General features: G+C 35.0%; 1 protein-coding gene across 3 annotated transcripts in view; it reads left to right on the top strand.

Moving 5' to 3' along the window:
• The first annotated feature begins 12 nt into the window (after positions 1-12).
• LOC139699992 (stomatin-4-like) overlaps positions 13-22,526 on the top strand; it is a 44,386-nt gene continuing 21,872 nt past the window's right edge. For 2 of the 3 annotated variants that reach the window (XM_071598412.1, XM_071598413.1), the window contains exons 1-8: positions 13-78; positions 199-329; positions 436-536; positions 1,168-1,323; positions 2,637-2,734; positions 3,194-3,355; positions 5,713-5,878; positions 15,102-15,249. In XM_071598412.1, coding sequence (XP_071454513.1) covers positions 203-329; positions 436-536; positions 1,168-1,323; positions 2,637-2,734; positions 3,194-3,355; positions 5,713-5,878; positions 15,102-15,212 — 921 coding nt within the window. In that variant the 5' untranslated portion in view covers positions 13-78; positions 199-202 and the 3' untranslated portion in view covers positions 15,213-15,249. The remainder of the gene's footprint in view (positions 79-198; positions 330-435; positions 537-1,167; positions 1,324-2,636; positions 2,735-3,193; positions 3,356-5,712; positions 5,879-15,101; positions 15,250-22,526) is intronic. The other variant, XM_071598411.1, reaches the window with a different exon arrangement.

Raw genomic sequence — 22,526 nt, 5'->3', positions numbered from 1 at the left:
GCGATACGTTGAGCCCTGGAAGCAACTGGAACACAAATATTGGAACCGTGCAGCCATTCTTGCACTTAGCATCGATTGGTATGTGACCTGCTTTCTTCATCGCTTTTCATTTGGATGCTTTCCTACGTAACCTTTAAGTTGTGAATGCATCAGTAACCAACGTGATTTTTGTTAATTGTGCCTTGTTTCATGGATTAGCGAGATGGAGGTGCAAGAAACTACGATTCCTAAGAGTAAAATAGCCATAGGTCGTGAGTGCCTGGCAAGAAAATTATCCTGCTTCAAAAATCAGGACGTTGAAAAAGATGATGACAGTGACGTTACAAAATGTTAGCATTAGTTTATTTGGTGATGCACTTTTATGATCGATAAATTTATTTAAATATTATGAATATGGTGGACAAATTAATGGTATTATCATTCTTAATTTTTCAGTGGAACCAGAGGAAATGAGTGTAGCAGAAATTTTTACCACTGTGTGTTCAATACTTCTCATAATACTTACCTTCCCTGTATCAGTATTTCTTTGTTTTGAGGTAATTACGTCTTGCATGTTCAAATATTTGTTGAATTCTGTTGTTTTTACTGACTTATATAAGTATTAGTGTTAAGAACTTTGAACTGTATCCGCATGTTCGTATTTCTCCATGTGTAAATATATTCTCCTTAAGTAAATGCTTACGTATCTGTTACACCATTCTGTAATTTTGTCATCGTTTTTTACACAACATATTAATTTATATGCCAATAATTTCTTCACAGTGTTTTTGCTCCCACTTTCTACATTGCTAACATTTTATATATGTAATTCACTCATTAACTCTTAAATTACTCATAATATAATTGAATATACTATCTGTGGTGGTCTTCGGAAGATAGAATTTACATATATTTTTCAAATTTGGTGTATTAATGAATACCCGCCATGAATAAAATGCCGTTTTGATATTTATTATTTGAAAATAAGCCAAAGGCAACACATTCTAGGAAAAGATTGATCAGACGTGTCTTGATGAATCTTTTGTATGTGCACTTAATTACCATTCTCAATTAATGTTTAGGAGCAACATAGCATGTGGATGTATTAAATCATATATAGGGAGTTAAGTGAATCTGGGTCCGGGATTTATTTTATATACTAATTATGTACATAAATTTAACTTCTAGGTTGTGCAGGAGTATGAAAGAGCTTTGATATTTAGATTAGGAAGGCTTAAAACTGGTGGCATTCGGGGACCCGGAATTTATTTTCGTATTCCTTGCATTGAAACCTTTCATAAAGTGGATTTGAGAACTGTGTCATTTGATGTTCCTGTGCAACAGGTACGTTTAGTTATCTATTGACTGTTACAGATTTGGCCCTTTTTTAATAGAGGGGCATATTCAATTAGAAAAGCATTTTCAATTCATATCATTTGTCCTTAATATGATTTGACATTCAGTATTGACAAAATAATTGTAATAAATTCCCAGCAATGCTTTTTTCAAGGGAAAACCTAAAATCAATACCAATAAGGCATGATATTGAGTATGTGTTGGTTTGTAAGGAGTTTGGCAGTCATTGCGTAAAGCACTGGGCTGCTGAAGGACCCAGGTTCAACTCTGGGTGATGCGTCTGGGCATCAACCTGGACTGAACTGGAACCGAGTGACTTTTTGGGGGCCAGATCTTCCTGGGAAATCACAGGCAGTGCAGGGAAAGGAACTGGCTACTTATACCCTGATGTTTGAATCTCTTGTACTGTATAGTGCTTAGAATGAGCTCAGTTGTACTCTTATCTATCAAAACAATGGTTGGGTTGAACTTCTGTGGTTGATAGTGGTTTGTGGCTCATTAATTATCTTTTATCAATCTGGGTCCCATTATGGGCTTATGTCGGTCATGTCCCCTCTATTTGGGGAAATAGGCCCCCTATTATTCAGAAGAGATAAGCATCAAGATTTACTTTTTATTTAAGAAGGCTTTGTTGTAGATAATTTCCCTTGCTCTGGCAGTTTTTCTGTAATTGACCTTGGAACTATGCATGCACTTTTTTGTGTATGGGTGCCACCCACAGGCAGGGGTGGACTGGCTTTGGAAATAGGCCTGGGAAATTAAATGAGAGCGATCCCTGTCTCCACTCGTCATAGTAGTAGTATTTAGGGTAGGCAACCAACAGCTTAGGTCATTGTGCCATTATGGATAGGCAGGAAAGGATTAAGGGTGGAGAGAAACCCGGCATCGGTATCAGCCTACTCTTAACAAAAGATGCCAAGGGGTCCGTATCTTAATGTCCCATCGGACTGACAGTACACTCACTCAATTTATGCGATGATGGATTACATTTTTGGCCCTTTGTTCAATGGCTTATCAGAAATCTCCCAGAATTCCATTAAGCCAATCTGCCCATTCCCACTGGCACATACTTTGAAAGTCATTTATGGAAGCAAAAATCCCTCTTTGTTATGTAATATGTAATGTCCCTGCACAGGGACATCATACCCATCATTTGTTTTTAATATTGAAAAAAGTATTTTCATCCCAAATCTTAGAAAAAACAATATTCAGATTTTGTGTAAACAGTTAATTTGATCTTTAAAGTTATATACTGTATTTGTCTGCTCTTGTTTTATCCTTATCATTTTTGCACTCCTTAGGTTCTAACGAAAGATAGTGTGACAATAAGTGTGGATGCAGTTGTCTACTACCATGTTCAGGATCCATTAAGTGCCATCCTAAAAGTTCATGACTATAGGTAATGCTCTTATATCAATCATTAGATATCAATGTGTTTTTAAATATTGAATAATGTTATGTTACTTTTCAAATGTCCTGCTACATTCTTTAATGGCTGAATTCTTCGGTCTTTAACTAAAGTTATGAAATTCCTATTTACTGGAGGTGGTGAAGTAGAAGTGTAAATACAGCTCTTTCAATCACTCTCAGCCCATTATATGCTTGGTTATGTTATGATTGTTCGTGCTCTGCTGTGTAGTTTTCTTGTTTTCAAAATAGAAAAATTTCACTTAGGATGGGTCATTTTGTGGTTAAAAAGTAGAGCGCTGTATATTTATAAAGAGGAACTAATAAGTAATCCATAGCATACACATGTATTGGCATAACCATAGTACAAATATGCATAAATATATATTAATTAATTTCATTATTTTTCGCTGTATGTCCTTATGGATTAACTGTTGAACATCGTTTTCAGGGAATCGACTCGGCTTTTAGCTGCTACAAATCTCCGTACAGCCCTAAGTTCGCGTAGGTTATCTGCCATTTTGGAGGAAAGGGGCCAGATATCTCAAGCGGTACAGACAGCACTGGATGCACCAACTGATCCTTGGGGTGTGCTAGTAGAAAGAATAGAAATGTATGTGATAATGACTTCCTAATTTCTAAATGCAGTAAAAAAGTTGAAATTAATATATTAGCCAAAAGATCAGCATTTAGAACCTATTGAAAGTTTTGCCATTGTATGCCATTCATAAAAAATCATGAATGATTTTTTGTGCTTATTTGGATTCTCTACATTTTCATTGTGTAGCTTTATAAAGATATCTAAAAAATGCAATGCTGATATCTGTTAAATCAACTAAAAATTATTTACCATTACTGTAGTCATTTTAATCTTACTTGGGATAATTCTCCAGCTCGAGGTGCTCATTTATAGAGAAATTGTTTTATCTAGTGGAATTCTTCTAATCTTAATCTGTATCCCTGCTGTTAAGGTTGAATTTCACAAAATATTGAGAACAATTCACACTCAAGGAAGTGATGGTACGTTGATATTTTATTGGTTTTGGTTCAGGTACCAATGATATTTAATGATAACCATTCTTGATGCACTTTCAGTCAAGATAATTCTTTTAGGAAATAAAAGGTTTACATTTTTAGGTTTATTTTCAATTATAATATACAAATATGTATCTTTATAAAGAATGCTACTACAGCAGTATGAAAATTACATGATATCTCATGGCGACTTCTACCTTCATTTTTTACTCATTAATTTGTTTCAGCATATTGAATGATAGAAGATGGGAGCTTACAACCATGATTTCACGATATGGTCTTAATAATGAGATGTGGTCGTTAGAAACTAGGCTGAAGAATTATTGATGCAGTTTTAACTTGTGCATATTCATTCTCTTTTGCATTAAAATCATTAGGTTATTTATTAGGAACCGAAGACCATTATCATTGAAATCAGGTCAAGATCTTTTCCATTAGAAGTTTTGTTCCAGAAAGATGGAATTGCACCTCTACTAATATTATTCATTTTTTCAATTGCATGAAAGTGCCTTATTGGAGCTTGCAGTAATGTTTCATTCACCTTTTTTGTGTAAAAAGAATCACAATAATTTGCCCTGAATTAGTATGGTCACCTAATAGTAAACTCAACAGCATGCCATTTTGAGTATAAGTTCCTTTTCCTGTACTACAAGCCATTTCCTAGGAAAATCTGGAATCCAAAAATCTGACACTTTTGGTTTTGCTTGAGGTGAGGATAGGAATCATCTGTAATCAAATCTGTAACCCTCTAGTTTTTAAGTAAATGCTACTTGATTGGCTATTATGCATCTTGTGTAAATGTACAATTGATAAAATTAGCCACTTTGCAGTAAATACTTGTTACAGTGCAACAATTTCAGAGTGTAAAAATCATTCGCCTTGACTGGGATTCGAACCCAGATCCCTCAATATCCGGTCGAGTGGTTTAGCCACTTAAGCTACCGAGGCGTCCTCTTAAACTCTGAAAACTTGTTACAGTATTTAGTCCCTGTTATGGAAACATTTTTATTAAGAAATTTCAATACTGCATGTGCAGTAATGATCTCGGGGGTCAGCTAATCTGAGGGGATGTGTAAGTTTACTTGAATCACAGTATTTCCATAACCAATTATTATTAATTAATTGTTTCTTAAACTGTGAGAATTGGGTGACCTGGAGAATTTGATAAATTTAACCCATAGATTGAAATAGGTATGACAGTTGGTTTTCCCAAGAATGTATGAAAACATTACCACCTTGAGGAAAAATTCAGTCAGTCACATTCAAGCAGAAAATTCAGTTTTGATTGGCTACCCTTGAACTATGGCCACAAAGGTATACATTTTTGCTTGGTCATAACCATGGTTGTTTTGCCTTGTCTAAAGAGTGTAGGGAATTCCTGAGAGCACTGAAAAGCAATAGTTCTTACTTAGTGGTATGGATTAAGTCATGAAAGTCAGTTTAAATAATTTTATTCCTGCATTTTCACTAATATTTCAGCAGAGTACTTTTACTGAATGGGGTCCATGAGTAATGCTTTAAAATTTCCTAATTTAAACCCATTTATATTATCAATTTTGATTGCTATTTTTGCCAGTAATTGATTAATAATTTGTCTTCATAAAAATGAGTTTTTTTGAGGATCATTTGCAATAAATATATGCAGTTTTCAGAAAAAATACACCTAGTGATATTTAGACCAATAGAGAAGAATCGAAGTCCTATTCTTAAAATACTAAATGATTTATGAAACTGCTTAGATTGAGGCAAATAGGCTGATTTCAAAGTGTGACCAAATATTATGTAGTTAACATGAATGAGTGGGGATATCTGACAAACTATCTTCCATGAACATTGATATCTGTGCTTTAATACCTTAAAACAAATATTTCTTGAAACTTGTGGAGTTTTATCATGTTGGTTTGTACGTAATTCTTTTTCATTGGATTTCTCTAGAAAAGATATAAGACTCCCAAGCACTCTGCAACGTGCCATGGCAGCAGAAGCAGAGGCCAGCCGTGAGGCTCGTGCTCATTTGATTGCCGCCCAAGGTGAAGCTGATGCATCTAGGGCCTTAAGAGAAGCATCTGATACAATGGCAGGGAATCCAGGAGCCATGCAGGTATATTTAATGTGCATAAAATAATATTTATTTGATCACGAAACCCACAGAGATGCAGTCTGTTGGCCATAAAACTCCATAGCAATTACCCTTCATTTTAGATCTGCTGGTACCTAAATCACTGTGGTACATTTTGCTTTTGGCAGCTTTTTGGGCAGATTGACTGTCATTGAAAACAAGGTTTGACCATATAATTCTGATCATAAATTACTCGGCTGCTTGGCAACTTTGGTACCATGGGAAAAACCCAAGAATGCAGGATTAGTGCTTGAAGATGCTACAGAAGTTTGCTTTTTACTTTCCCAAGACATAAGATTATTTCTCAGTTTGAAAATATGTCTTATATGTGACCTATAATTACAATTGGCTTTCCAAGCTGCATCAATATAACCATGCAATTTAAAATTTTTGGATGCCTTGAACACAACACAAGGCTATTATTTTTTGTGCTCTTTCAATATTGCAAAACTCTAATTGCACATTTCCAGTGGTTTCAGCCTTATTGTCAAATATTATTCTGAGACAATACACTGGTCATATGAGTAATATCAAGTCTTGCATTTACAGCTAGGTGCGTAAGAGAACCAATGAAATTCTGGCTTGGAGAATTGTCACATATCTAACCTTTTACAAATTTCTGATTATTTGCATAGGAGTGTACATAGATTTTGAATTAGCCTTGTCATGCTTTGATAGGATTTCCTAAATGTATTTATTCTGGTCAAATTATACTGTTCTCCCACCTGACACATATTCCTAGTACGTTTTTGGCAACACCTATATCCTTAGTCTTAAACATGTTCATGAGCTCTCAATTAAGTCTCTTTTGTTAGCATTATCTCCCGACACAAAAATGTCATCTGTAAAAAAAGGCTCCAATTGATGTCAGCTACCTTTAGACTTGAGAAAAACATGGTTTAAGTTTAGAATTAATATATCCTTGGTTATGCACTCTGTTATCAATTAGTTTTATTTAAAGCTTGTGAAGATTGCTTAAATTCATGTAAAGATCTTTGAAGTTTTTAAACTTTTCCCTATTTCAATGCATCCTTCAGGTTGACGCAGACAGCAGGAGAAAAAGTTTCTTCATCGTCCACCCATTATTTTTGGGGAAATCCCTTAGCAGCATGCTTGGCTTTATAATACACACTGTTGTACTTTGGCTTTTTGGTTTTAAATACCCTTTACATGCAACAATTTTAGCATCTGTTGGCTTGTTGACAAATTCCCAGACATTGTTTTCTCTAAGTTACTTAATCTCCCCATTCATGACTTTTTGTCAGTATTTCCAGTTAGGTGTGGGCATAGCATCCTTAAAGACTAACTGGATCATTATCATAACTCACAATCTGATGCTCAACTCAGTCCTCAAACCTCATTCATTGACATTAATCTCTCCTGGGACTCTCAATAACCACCTTTGCTTATGGGATTTTTGGGGTTATACTGTAGCTAATCTAGCATGGGTATTTTAGACTGTAACTATACTTGGAAAGACATTGAGCATTTGTGTTTGACTATCTAGTCCACTCAGATTATCTTTCAAATGACTGTTTATAGGAAAAACTATTTGACATGTGCTCTAACAATCCTTTCTGGGTTCTTGGGGTTGATGATCTGTTGTTCTTGAGCTATATGAGCAAAGACCAAACATCCAAAAACATTGAAATGGCCAATATCCACCTTCTGCCCATCTATAACTCTTCTGGGATCAATCCAAACCAAACGATGAGGTTCTCTTTACTTTAGATATGGAGCAGTTGAGCATGCTCTGGCCCAACAGCCTGTGGTTATCTTAAAGAGTCCTTAGCATGTGCTTACCCTTTCACCAATTGTTTTCAGTGCTCTCTCAGCTCTTCGAAATAGCTCAGGTTTGCACAGGACTGTTATTTGATGCTCATGCCTGCTTTGTTTGAAATGGTCCCTGTGCATTTATTTGCATACTCCTTACCCTTCTCAGTGGTAAGGCTTTTATCGTAAATCATGTAGCATTCTCTGTTTTTCTTTTAAAAACAAAACAAATTTAAGGTACCTCAACTTTGCTTTTCAAAAAAGATGAAAATGTTTTCCATGTGTATTTATCTTCAAAAATCAACAAATACCTTGGCTCCTCCATGAGGAGAAGGCATAGGTCCACATAAGTCTTAGTTCACCAATTCCAACTTCTCTAATCCTCTGCTTATACTTGATTTGCTTGGTTGATGATACTGCTTGCCTTTCAGACAAATGACACAAGTTACTGAGATAGACTTCCATATGGTCAATACCTGTTACCATATCTTCCTTCTTTCATTTTATTCATTACTGTCATGTGCTGGTGCCCAAAATGCCTGTATCTAAACTGATGCACATTATGTACACTTTCAGCGAGGAATGTAGTCTGCTGGTAATGATTACAAATTCACCAACTTGTATGGCCCATGATTCGTAATCCAGTTATGGGTGGATAACCCTGAGATCTGCACCTGAGTTTTTGAAACAACCTTATTACTTGTGGGACCAAATATAGGTAGCATCCCTTTTTTTGTTATCAACGGCCCTGACAGTGAAATCCACTTTGGTACACACATTCAGTTGCATTTTTGCAGCCATTGGCAATCTCAGTTTTATTGGCTTTCTGTGATGTGTTATCATCTTCTACTGAAGAAATTTGAAATATCACCATTAATTCAGGCTTAACGTGTCCCTTCTATCCACATCTACAGCAACAAAGACCTTTCTTCTTTTACTCACTTGTCTTTTTCTGCGGAAATTTCATGTTCATCTTTTCCGATGCATTTACTTAAAATTTTCTTCCCGAGGCTAATAAGGCTGAGTGACTACAAGCATCATCTGATTTACATTTTTGTTGAAGTAACTTAGGTCATACTAAATGAGAGAGCCACTGTGGTCACCTTGTAAGCAACCAAGTTCTCCAGTGCCATCGTCAATGGTTTATACCCTGATGATAATCATTTCAATATGACAATGGCTGTCAATTCCTTATTCAATCTGCTATCACTGTCTGGAGCTTTTGGGCAGTATTTGGTATTGAAGTCACAAACTTATGCATACTTGGATGTTTGTCCTGCCTTTCATCCAGGAGCGCATCAAGTAAGCCAATCTGGGGATTCACACCTCTATCTTCATAACCTTCACTAATTCACCCCAAATATTCTTGGCAGTCTTGCCGCTGTGCAGATACACTTGATTGAAAACATGCAAAATAATAAGGATGAGATTTTTGTTGTCTTTCTCTTGATCAGGTGGGATACCAGCTGTATTGTAGAACCTACCAGCTGCAAAATCACCAAGCTTTTTGCTCTTCAGTGGGTTTTTCATGGCAAGTTTTCAATCACTGTAGTCATCAGAACCTTGCAACTTGTCAAGAGCCAATTCTCAGATTTTTATTGGAACCATTGGGCCATTTTATATTAATCAGGTTTTTTTTACCAAAATTAAGAGCCAAAGGACACAGACACTTTTTGCATGTTTGTGCACAAAATCTGTACTTAACTATGGTGACTTCATGGTAGGCCCCTACCCAATTGTTATTTTTGCATATTATAGGTTTTTTTATCTTGTAGCTATTGACCAAAATGGCATATTCTAGGAGGTACCAATACATACTGGAACTTTAGTCACATGTGCCCTTGTTCATACAGAAAAGAAAAAGATGTAAGATGATACAGTTACTACATCAGTAATGAGATTAAAAATCATTGACAAAAATGAAAAGAATATTCCAATACATCCCCTAAATATATGTACTGACATATCTCAAAAGTATACACTTCATCTCAATTTCATGAACACAGTCCAGAACTCAAAAGATCAATTTAATTCCTTCCCAAATTCCTTAGTTTTGATTCCAAGGGGCTTAGTGAGCAGATGTGCAAACATTTACTCTGTTAGAAGGTTTTCAAGTTAAATTTTCTTAGCCTCCACAGCTTCCTTTACAATGCTGCCAACAGCCCTCATTCATGGATATTCTTTTCTGTTGTACAGTGAAACCTCATACAACGAGCATTGTTTGTTCCGTAATCTTTCTCGTCAAGCAAAACACTCATTTAGTGAAGCAATTTTTTTGCTTATTAATCAATGTGAAATATGTTAATGCATTCATGCCAAAAAAATATATAATGTCCAAGGTTTATTCAAATAAAATTAAATATGCATTGTTTAGGGTCGTAGATCATGTTTATCTTTTCTTCTATTGCGAAATGAAGCAACTGGGAATGCAAACTCGATTTTGTAAAAACAGAAAAGAATCAAAATAAATAGTTTATCTCTGATAGTTACCTAATTCCTTGTTACTAGAATATATAATTGCAGATAATCTTTATTTTTTCTTCTATCACGGATTGAACCCACCTGGAGTGCAAATTTGATTTGTAAAAACATGTAAAGAATCTAAATAAATAGTTTATTTTTTATGATAATTGCTTAAATCTTTGTAATTAGAAAGCTGTCTAGAGGCATTTGTTTTTGCTGACAATTCAAAATTTTGTAAAAATGCAACCCAGCAAATTTGGAAAAAAATTAAATTATCATCTTCCAGGAGAGACCGATCTCATCACAATTGAAAATAATCTGCAGTGGGTAATCTTCGGAAATACAAACTTCTTGAAGTTGTCGGTGAAGTTCTGTGGTTCATTCAAGCCAGAGCTTGCCTCTTCAAAATATTGTGAATGCTGGTTCTTTTCATAAACTTCTCAAACCACTCATGGCTCTCCTTAAATACGTTTTTGGCCGATTATGATCCTGGCATCTTTTTAACAAGGACAGCAAAAATCACATTCATATTCTTACAAATGGTATTGTCGTGAATAGTTTTGCATTTGCAATTACCTTTCGATAATCTATATGAAAAAACCCTTTCAGAGAACATATAACTGTTGTTCAGCTATTTTCTTCCCTCTCTTTGAAGCAGCTAACTCCTTAACCTTATCCTTGTTCTTGAAGAAAATGCAATGTTGACTGATTGTATGTGCGTGCTAGATGAGCCATGCTCAAATCTTGTTCGCACCTTGCAATGATTTTACTTTTCAATTCTACTCTTATTTTTATTCTCTTATGGCTGTCTTCTTGTTGATTTTTCTTTGGGGACATTTTTAAAATTATGCACAAAATATTTTCAAACTTTGCTCTCAAAAATCACAAATAATATGTCTCAACACAAGTTTGGAAAAATGAGTGATTACTAGTGACACTAAAATGCTAGTGGAACAAGTGCTAAGCATAAACTGAAGCAGCAGATGTGCAATCATTCCCGCATTCCCCTCTGCTCATTGCTCTAATGCAAAAAGACACTCGTTTGGTGAGTCATTTATGGGCTCTTTGTGCAAATTACTCGCTGTGCAAGATGCTCATTAAGTGAGTTTCCACTGTACATGAAAAACTTGAAGTGGACTTTAAACAAGACTCTAGTTGCACAATTATTTTCCTCCCCATGATCTCTAAATAATAATCTCCAGATAGAGTGAAAACATTAAATAAATATTGGATGATTACAGAGAAACTTAGGTGCGATGAACTTTTATTTTGAGATATTTATGGAAAATGGATTACAGTATGAGTGAATGTTTAAGTATGAATGCATATACAGGGTATGATGCTTGAATTGGGACAAATTAAACTTTTGTTTTAAAGCAAATGTATAAAAAAATACAAATAAAAATGAAAATCCTTTTACCTAGAATTGTATTTGTCAAGAGTAAAATTACTCAATATCATCCCCTTCAACTGCAATGACCACCTCCAATCTTGTCCTGAATCGATTGCTTGCACCCTATAAAACAGCGCTGTCCATATTTGCAAATGCTGCTACAATAGTGGTGCGTAGAGATGCGGCATTAGGGTGCCTCATCTTATTGGTCATTCTTTCGACTGTGCTCCAAACATACGAGGGCGGTTCAAGAAGTACCCGTGTTAAAAATGAAGAAACCGTTTTTTAAAAAACAATTTTTTTTATTTTTCAACATAGTTCTCTTTTGGAAAGATACATTTCTCCCAACGCTCTGGTCATTTTTTAAACCCCTCCAAAAAATAGGATTTGTTGAACTCTCCAAAATACGCCTCTGTCTCAGCGATAACTTGCCTGTTTGAGCTAAATTTTTTTCCTGCGAGCCATTTCTTCATGTTAGGGAATAAGAAAAAGTTGCAGGGAGCCAGATCGGGTGAATAGGGGGGGTTCGACAGCAATTCAAATGGTAGTTCATGCAGTTTGGTGGCGACAACTCCGGAAGAATGTGCTGGTGCGTTATCGTGGTGAAATAGCACCTTTTTCACCTAATGCGGCTTTGTCTCCTTCAATTTTTTCTCAAAGCGGTCCAATAACTCACTTTAGTATTTCCCAGTGATCGTTCTTCCTATTTCTAAAAAATCCATGAGGATGATGCCCCTTGCATCCCAAAAAACCATCACCATGACCTTTCTGGCCGATCAGACCATCTTCACCTTCTTTGGAGCAGATTCACGGGGAGAAATCCATTGTTTTGATTGTTGCTTAGTGTCTGGTGTGTAATGATGAATCCAGGTTTCATCAACAGTGATAACTCGACACAAAAACACCTTCGGATCTCGCTTGAATTGCTGCAACCACTGCTTCAAAGTTGGCTATTTCATTGCTAACTTATCATGTTAAATATTAATTGCCATTCCGGTCGACACACCCACAGCCTCTGCTACTTTGCACACTTTGGTTCGTTGATCAGCGAGAATCATGGAATGGACTTTTGGAATGATTTCCTCGGTAACCACGTCTGCCGGGCATCCTGGTTGCTTCTCATCAAAAACAGATGTTCGCCCACATTTAAATTTGTTGAACCAATATCTAACTGTGGCCATAGATGGCGAAGTGTCCCCATAGACAGCATCCAACTTCGCTTTTAACTCTCAAATTTCTTCCCATCCAAAAACAAAAAGCAAATTACCGAACGATACTGCTCTTTTTCCATCTTAGCAAAAATCACGAAACACGTCTTACTCAAATGGCTGCCAAATCCAAACTAACCTTTAAATCAGTCTGAAATTTGTTTTGCTGTTGTTTGATAGATGGCAGCACACGATGACAATATAAACTTTCCCTTGCCTTTGGGATTGCCCTTTGTCGTCAAACACGGGTACTTATTGAACCGCCCTCATAATAGTCGATGGGGTTCAAGTCTGGGCTCACAGGGGGGCCAGAACTCCTTTGACCAGAACATGTCAATGTTATCTGAGAGCCAGTCTTGGACTAAATGACTCACATGAGCTGGTGCAGCATCCTTTTGAAAGACATATTGCCTCCCCAAGGCCACAGTTCCCATCCACAGTTTTGCATTCTTCAAAATTTGCAGATAATCTACTTTAATGATAGTATGTCCCTTTCAAATAAATGTGGCGGCATGATATCACCTTCACTGGTCACAACACATAGGACGTGAACACTAGCCAGAAATTTTGTTCGAGAAGCAATCGGGATGTCCTTGGGGTCATGGGCGAGCTAGCAATAATTTCTCTGGTTGATCTTTGCATCAACCGGAGGTGAACATTTTTTCATCAGAAAAGAATCTGATTAGCCCCGGAGCTTCATTTTTTAGAGAACACATTAGCAGGTTGCAGTACGCCCCAGTCTTTATCTCGTCAATGGTAGTATAGCGTCGTCCTTTCATGGGCCTCTTCAGTTTTGGGGACAAGAGAAAGTCACTGGGGGCCAGATCTGGGAAATGCAGTGGCTGTGGCATTACTAGTGTGTTGTTTTTGGCCAAAAATTCGCCTACAAGAATGATGTGTGAGGAAGGGTGTTGTCATGGTGCAAAAGTCAATTTTTGTTCTTCCACAAATCCAGGCATTTGTTGTGGATTGCTTCAGGCAAATATAACATAACTTGAAGGTAATATTCCTTATTTACCGTTCTACCCTGTGGCAAGAACTCATGATGCATCACGCCCCTATAATTGAAGAAAACTGTAAGCAAAACCTCCATATTTGACTGAACTTGGCTTGCTTTTTTCGGTCTTGGCTCATGCTGCAGCCTCCATTGGGATGATGGAGCTTTAGTTTCCACATCATAACAATAAAGCCATGATTCGTCACCAGTTATGTCCCCCTGGAGCTAATTTCGGTCGTCGTGGACAGAGTCCAGCACCTCATTAGCAATGTTAATGCATTGCTGTTTTCAGTCGAAATTGAGCAATTTTGGTACGAATTTTGCAGTGACCCATGTCATTCCCAACTCATTGGTAAAAATCAAATGGCACGAGTCACTCAATATGTTTAGGTCCTCAGCAACTTCTCTAATGATGATTCGACGATTGGTCAGTACTATTTTCTTCACTTCATCAATGTTTTCATCTGTTGTTGACATGCTTGGGCGTCCAGCATGCTCTTTGTTTTTCACATCTTCTCAGCCCTCTGTGGACATTTTGCACCACCAATAAACATTGCTTAGGTTCAAGGTAGCTTCTCCACATGCCACAGTCAACATTCAGAATGGGCCCGTGTCCTTAATTTTGTTTTTCACACGACTTTGATACAGATTCTTTGATCCATTTTTTGGCACGGGCAAAAATTGAAAACAAGCCAAAACATGTACAATCAAAACAGCAATTGTCAACAATTAACTAAAACATTCAAAATGGCCTAACTTTTCGGCATAAGTGAGAGACATAAGTACCAATATAATGCCTCAAAAAAATCGAAAATCAAATGTTCATAACACGGGAAAATAAAAATTCACGATACTTTTTGAACCGATCTCATATGTATGGTATTTCATCACAACATCTTGTTCCTTTTAAGTCCCCAAAATCTTGGAGTGTAAGAGGATGCCTTGGTAGCTAAAGCACTCTGCTGGACATTGAGGGATCCAGGTTCAAATTCCGGTTGAGGCAAATGATTTTTACCCTTTGAAATTGTTCCATTGCAATACATGTGTAGGAGATGACTCCGTTAAAAGTTACTGTTTCAGCATCTCCCGCAGTTTCTTGAAATTTATGAGAATATTAGATAATTAGATAATAGATAGATAATATTAGATAATTAATAGTATTAGGTTATAAAATAAAATTGAAACCTTAATTTGCTTTCAGTTACAATATATGGTTTGGCTAAATTTTACTATGCAATGCTGGTTTGGTTGAAAATCAGATTATTCAGATACAGCTATCTATTTATCCCATCATCTCATGATGTGTATCTCTATCTTATCATATGGAATGTTTGTGTTTCCAATTGATGTATTTGTTTTACTTGTTTATAGCTGAGATACCTGCAAACATTGAGTGCCATTACAAGTGAGAAGAGTTCAACTATAGTTTTCCCAATTCCAATGGATTTGGTGAAATCATTTCCGATTGGACATTCAGTTTAAGTCACCTTAAGACTATAAAGGATTCCTCATTGTAACTGTATGTAGCATTCTGTTTTTGCTATATTTGTACGGTCACATACCCCTTTTTTGTGGCATAACATTTTCTTGCATTTGATTAATTATGCATAACTTAATGTGGTAATTGTCTCCCAAGTCATTTAATTTTATATCTTGTCATTCCAGCTTTTACAACTAGTAAGCTAGGCAAGGATGCTTTAGCTGTATGATTTGATAAGATTGGGATATTTTAATTGTTTTGTCCAAAGGAAATGGAAAGAAAAATTGAGATGTGCTCAGTGCAAATGACAAAAACTAGTTTTGCCACTCACACCACCGATGTGCTGTATGGGAGAACTGTTTTATAGTTCTACCTATTCCATTCAAAAGTGTGAAAGGCATTGGCATCAATGCACTTCTAATCATAACTCCTGTTGTTATGTGTGCATATTTTGGCATAAGATATCAAAGAATAAGCTGATGTACACTAAGTTCTAATGTGGGATAAAACATCTTTATGTCACAGTTACATTCTTTGTTAATTTAGGTGTCCACCAACTTCTGAAAGATGTTGAATTTCATGAGTTGGCAAAAAAGCACAGTTTTTTATTTGAAATGGATATCTGTCTCTGTCACAAATCATTGCTTGAAAGCATGAGGTTAAACGAAGCTCTCTCATATTCTTGATTATGGACAGTTAGCTTACTTTGTGTAAGCTACCTTCACTGAAACCATTTGAATTTTATACTTTCTATCATTTATGTTAAGAGTGAATGTGTGTTAAATTCATACTATGCATTAAATGCATTTTTTTTATCCACACCCCCATTCAAAAGTTAACTTTTCCCCATTTGTCAGTCTCTGATCCACCCAAGAGATAATTTTCTGTGAGAGATTGGGATATAAATTTTTATGTTATTTTTTTGTGATTTTCTATATTATGTTCAGAATGACTGTTTTTTTGGTACTCTTAACATACTTTCTTAAAATAGAACAAATAGTACTATAATGTAGCTACTAAACAACTACACTACAAGAAAAGGGCATGAAATTATATACAAGATAGAGATAATCAGTGCTATGAAGAAAGTAACAATACAATGAGTAGAATTGATATTAGGAGTGTGAAAATAATGAAAAAAATTATACTTCCTGAAAAGCGTTTGAATTCATATTAGTTTGGGTTTGTCTAATTGGATAGAAACAAGATGAAAGTGGTATCTGAAATATGAGAAGTAATAAAAAACTTTTCTCTCTTGCTTTCTGAATGCCCATTTCAAGTTATTTGAAGTGGTATGAACTGGTTGCCATAAAAAATTATATCTACTGTCTATATGCTGACAGTAACATTATATTGTACTGAATGAGTCTATATCTACGAATCAGAACATTCCATGAAGCAAGGGACTATCTATAATACCTCTCTAATGATCCGAAGGAGATCACTTCTTTACAATAAGAGTATTCATTTCAGGGTGTGTTAAAAATGGTGGATTCATTTGTGATTGAACCTTCTACATGGTGGGCTGTGTATGTCAGCTTGTGGATGATATCTGGCTGTCATAAAGTCTATAGGTATTTTTCCAAGGAATTTGGAAAACCAGAAACTATTCATTTGAATATGGACTAATGCACAGGAAGTGGTGTGAGAACAGTGCATAAAATACAGGGAAAGGTATGAGGCACCTCTAAAATTTTAATCTAGAGGGTGATTGGTTGTTGAAATTCTATATGCTTTGTTTCATATGGGCATTTCACAACTGCCCCCCATATTTCAATTATCTTATTTTACGAAGAAAATATTGAGATAGATATTTTCAGTATGGCCTATCATTGAATGATCATGAGTGGAATTAGCTTAGATGCGGACATTCATTTGGTATTTATCCATTGTATGTGTTAAAATTTTACAAGGGATTATCATAAAATTTAATAGTGATTAATTATTCAGTATGTCCCACCTTTCTGAATGTGTTTATATCATTTTATTCGAGTTTCTATTACAGCATTCCATGGTGTATGCTTTCTTTTTTGGTATAATATTTCAATTCCAGTAATTTTCATAATAATAGAAAGAACAACGTTATGTCCACGAATATTAAAATGAAACATGCGTGGAAAATTGCGTTGTTCCTTTTAATATTATGGGTATATGCAACATCTATGAAGTGAAGCCTGGAACCATAAAGTTATCCAGCAATGTTGTTAAAATGACAATGCTTCATCACTCCAGAAAGCAAATATAAATTAGAAGAATTGGACATTGAATAAGTTCATAAGTATTTCATCTCTCCCTATCTTTGAGATCTTTAATGTGCCACATAATGGGTATTGGACTGTAATTAATTGTAATATACATTTGAAAGTAAGTGGGTTGGGGAAGGTATTGGGATTTTAAATCTTTGCTGAAGTTATTTGCTTATTGGACAATAATTTGATAAGGGAATTATTTTAAATTGTATTTCTGTGATAAATGTAAAAATTGAAGTACGGTGGTTCTTCTTGTCAATTCAATCATTGTTGCATCTGTTGTACATGGTGGAAGTCTTACTCATGTTATAGAATTTATATTGCTTGTCATTCAGAGTTCTATTGAATGTTTTCAGAATAGTGTAGATAACTCTCATAATGTTCTTCAATGTTAAATATTCTGTGTCTTACTTAATACCATAGCACCATCAATGTCCACTGAAGTACACTTTGCTCTGAAATGTATTAATAGGCACATTGATATGCATCAGTTAGATGGAGTTAGTCTGTACATAGCAGTGCAATTGAAGTTAACTAATTCCCAGAGTTGTAGACTTTAGTGGAGCTTATTCGATGTATTGGTTACCATCTCAATTGATGCACAGTTTTTTGTATTTAGTGCCAGTTAAAATTGCAACCGTCCCAAGAGTATTGATCACAAATGTGTGTTCTTTTTGTGCACATAAAATGTTTTTATTTGGAAGGCATTTAATAGCTGAGTAAGGGATTAGTTGCATCTTCCAGTTAAAGTATATAATTGTAAATAATTAGATATTTATTAATTTGTAAGGTTTGTAATATAATTAGCATTCAATTTATGTCATCCATCAAAAAAGTCAATTATATATAAATTGTTGTCACCCTTTTTTAAAAATGACAGCTTCATGTTGGAGTCATGAAATTCAAAGAATTATGAGTCAACTTTTCATGACCGAAGAAGCTCTTTGATACTTAATGCTCTCTCTTTCACTTTCCACTTTTTACATATTTGTACTCTTTGTGAAAAGTTGTGTGTCTTATTTTTATTATGAATAATCAATTTTAAAAGGGTCCTGAATTACCTTGTAAAAACAACCTTTTATACAATCATTATTTTCTTAAACCCATACATGTTCTTGTTAGCCTGAAATGCCTTTCTATCAAAATTGCAGGAAGACTGTTGTTATATCACTATGCTACTTACTCTCCTATAAATATTTAAAAGAAGTTGGCATACTTTGCCTGTAACTGAGGGGATAAATTTTATGAATTCATAGGATTTTGATGATTCCTTATTTTTGTGTTATGCTTTTGTTCTTTCAAAGATCTTTTGTTTTAGTTTTATATTCTGAAGTACAGAAGCATGAGGTATCTTTGGACACATTACTAAGGTGCTTTGTTTTCATTTGAAAATAATCATCTTGAAATAATCACCTTGGATATTTTATTATACAATGGTGGTGACCTCTTTGATTCAAACAAATAATTAAAAGTGCAGTAACAATAATAATACTCTTTGGCATAACACCTTCATAGGGTATAGCGTTGTTCATGTGACACACATTTAGTGAAGTTTTAATTTTAGTCCTGTTAGTTTTAATATCCAGCACTAACTGCAGTCTATGGCCTTGTAATTTTCTTTTTTGAAAGCATTCTGCATTTGAAAAAAGGAAGTTATGTTGCCGCACTCTGTGTAAGAGAAATACTCTGTTACAGTATAGTAAATTAAAATTTTTAGGATTAATTTCATTCGCCTAATGAGTGGTGCTTAGCCAATCAAGCAAAAGCCTTAAGTAAGAATGAACTCATTTTACTCAATCAGAAGGGTCGATTTTATCAATTACTTTACTCTCAGCTCACTCCCCTATCAGTGAACCATTTAATTAATTTAAATCAGCATTATTATCAGTACTTCAGTCTAAACTGAATGAATAAAGCCCTCCCATTTCTCCCTTCTAATGCTCACTGCCTTACACCTTGTTAGCTCTTCCGTCCAGCACCCATCTCTATGTATAATGTTCAATGTCATGTCAAATAATGTCATAAAACCTTATGCATTTGTCTGTAAGCTTTTCTCTGGGAACTTTCTCTTTTATTATGTTTTTAACAAATGAATGCATAATCTATCTGGTTCTAATTCTCCTAACGTGTGCCAAATTTTGTTTTCCTCAACTACTCTTCCTTTTGCTTTCTCATTTCATACTCTGTCTGATTATGTGGTCTACAGCATCTACCTCTAGCACCAGGTTTCACAGACTTTATCTCTGTCTGTTTTTCCAATGGCCTACAAATCTAATCCATATGGTGCCTATACTTCACTTGAATGTTTTCATATTGCTTCCATGTTTGCGAGTGATCTTCTTTCAGCATGCTAAGTAATTGCCTCTAAATAGTAAAAATCTTCTTAATTTAGAGTAATCTCTAATCTTCTTAATATCCATGGAATCCTTCCACCCCATGATATGAAGTTAGTGAAAGATTTAATTTGGTTGAATCATGTAGGGGGCAGCATGCAATCACCTACTTTTTAGTGCCATCAAAAATTGATTAGATATTTGCAATTGATCATATCATGCAGAAAGATCCAGTTTGTATGCTTAAAAAGTCTTAGGGTAAGTTTTTATTTGTTGGATTTGTGCCAAAAAAAATTTTACACCACCTAAAATTGGTTTCATTTTGAGTTTTTAAATACCATTCATTCAAAATGTTATAGGCAATATCATGCTCCCTTAATACTCTGCAATAAGATTGTGTCATGAGGATCTCTTGCTACTTTCATATCTTGATCTGATATTTATCATCGGTACATTTGCTCACAACCTTCTTTTTCTGCCTGTTTACAATCACATCTAGACTGCATTCTTATTCATACTTCATTCATGTCCAAGCACTTTGTTGTCATTCCAATTCTCACATCAGTTCACTTCAAACCTCTTCTTATGTGACCTAGGAGGAAGCGTATATCTTTTAATCAATCACACGAAGCATTCCAGTCTAAAGGCCAAAGTGGCATGCACTATGCACTTTGAAGTGACAGTGCAGACAGAAAAAGAATGACTATCTCATGTGCTAGCACTTGAAGTGAAAAGTGGAATGGATCCTTACTAATGATTTGATGAGACTTATTTCTAAATGAAGATGATTGGTGGCGAACATTAGTGCAAAGATGTACAGACATTGAATACTTCAGATGTATTTCCTTCAGTGCACTCATATTTTTAGGTGTTTATGCGATTAGGGAGTGAACAAGTGATCTGGGATATCCTGCATTTTCTCTGCTAATTGAAGCTTACCTGATCAATTGAGGCCTAAATAATAAATATTTTAGAGACTTTCTTTAATGCTAGTGCCAATAGAAAATTCTACTAAACCTATAAGTGGTTTTCTCCGTGAAGATACCTCATATTGCACTACATGCATTGTACAAATTTATTGACATCTTTTTACTTGAACAAATAGTTACCTAACTTTCCCTTGTACATGGTCGCCCATAGCTTTTGATTTGTCTTCTGCCTTGTCAGCTGTTTGATCATTTTATTTTATTTAGCTACCGATAGTGGGATTATATCATCATTCATTGGAAGGGAAAGGGCCAGTTTTGGGAAATTTTGGTTTGTGTCATTTGTTATCTTATTAAATGAATTACAGCAGTCTTCCTGTGGACACATTGATCTCATATTTTGTTTAACTTGGCAAATTCTAACCCTGTTATCTAATGGACCACTTTCCAAGTGACTTTTTACACATGTATTTTACTAATGATTTTGATGTTAATTGTTAAAATATTGATGTTTAAAATTTATATGTCTATAATAGTAGTGTGTGTGTATTTAAGTAGTAGTTAAGTGGAATGCAATGTCAATTCATCATGCATTTATTAAGTAATCACCTTCTAATTGTGAAATTATTTTTTCCTTTCTGTCTTGGAAAATACCAAGTGTTTAATATTTAGATAATTTTTTGTAGGTTTTAACACATGAGCATGAAGTAGATAGATACAGTTAAGCTGAAACTATTAGCTCTCTGCAGCTTGGTCTTATTTTCTAAAATGTTTTTCATCTTGCTACAAAGAGTATTTATTTATCCCGTGACCTGAGATTGTTTTATACCTAATGATATTTATTCATGAGTCCAATGTTGAATATTTAAAGTTTGGATTGTTTAAAAAAATTGTTGATTCCCTTTTGTAAGGGTGATTTTGATTCCATTGACAAAAATTCACGTAGACTTCGAATCAAACCTTTTTTATGTTTGCTCCATTAATTTTCATGTTAATCCCTTTTGTGAAGCTGACATATTGAATGTTGACAATGTAGTCCACTATCTACTCTCTGGTCAAATTCTACCTGTCATATCTTTAGGCAAGTACTCGGTGCACCTCTTTTCTCTGCCTTTTGTCTTGTCAGAGCCTTGCCTATGAGGTGAACTACATTTTGTTATATAATATAAATCATTGTTTATAATGCAGTTAAATTTATGAAACAAGTTGAAAATTGCAGTAACTGCTAAAAATACTCTGTTGAAATGATGAATATGAATAATTTATATCACAGTGGAAATTCATGACTTGGAAGGTTTTACGGAAACTGTTGATATTTATTAAAAGTAATGAAAATCCCAAAGCACAGAAAAGTACTGAAATTAACCCCTACAAATGCTCTTAAGTCGGAGCATGAATTTTTTTAGAGGTATAGCACTATTGTAAATATATCTATACAGAATAGCATTTTAGAAAGAGGCTGAAAATATTTCTCTAAAGTTTACCATTAAACTTAATTACATCTCATTCTAGTCAGCATTTAATTTAGGTAAAAAAATACAATTAAATGTACATAATCAACCCATCAAAATACTCTTGGTGTTCACTTATCCCCACAAATTTTATTTGAATCTAAAAATGGAAATACAATATACACAATGAAAAGAGTCTTCCCATTTAGATAACTGATTTTGTTCTGATGGTAGTGTGTTATTCACTAGAATGGACACAAGCCGTCAACCATCTTCAGCTAAAATAGTAATTCAAATCCTCCCGTTAACTAGTGATTTTTTCTACCATCAGAACTCATCTTATTTGCGATTCCCAAT

The sequence above is a fragment of the Hetaerina americana genome, unplaced genomic scaffold (assembly GCF_022747635.1).
Source record: "Hetaerina americana unplaced genomic scaffold, ioHetAmer1.1.p SCAF_10, whole genome shotgun sequence".
Taxonomy (NCBI): domain Eukaryota; kingdom Metazoa; phylum Arthropoda; class Insecta; order Odonata; family Calopterygidae; genus Hetaerina; species Hetaerina americana.
This window is presented reverse-complemented; position numbering and strand designations above follow the sequence as displayed.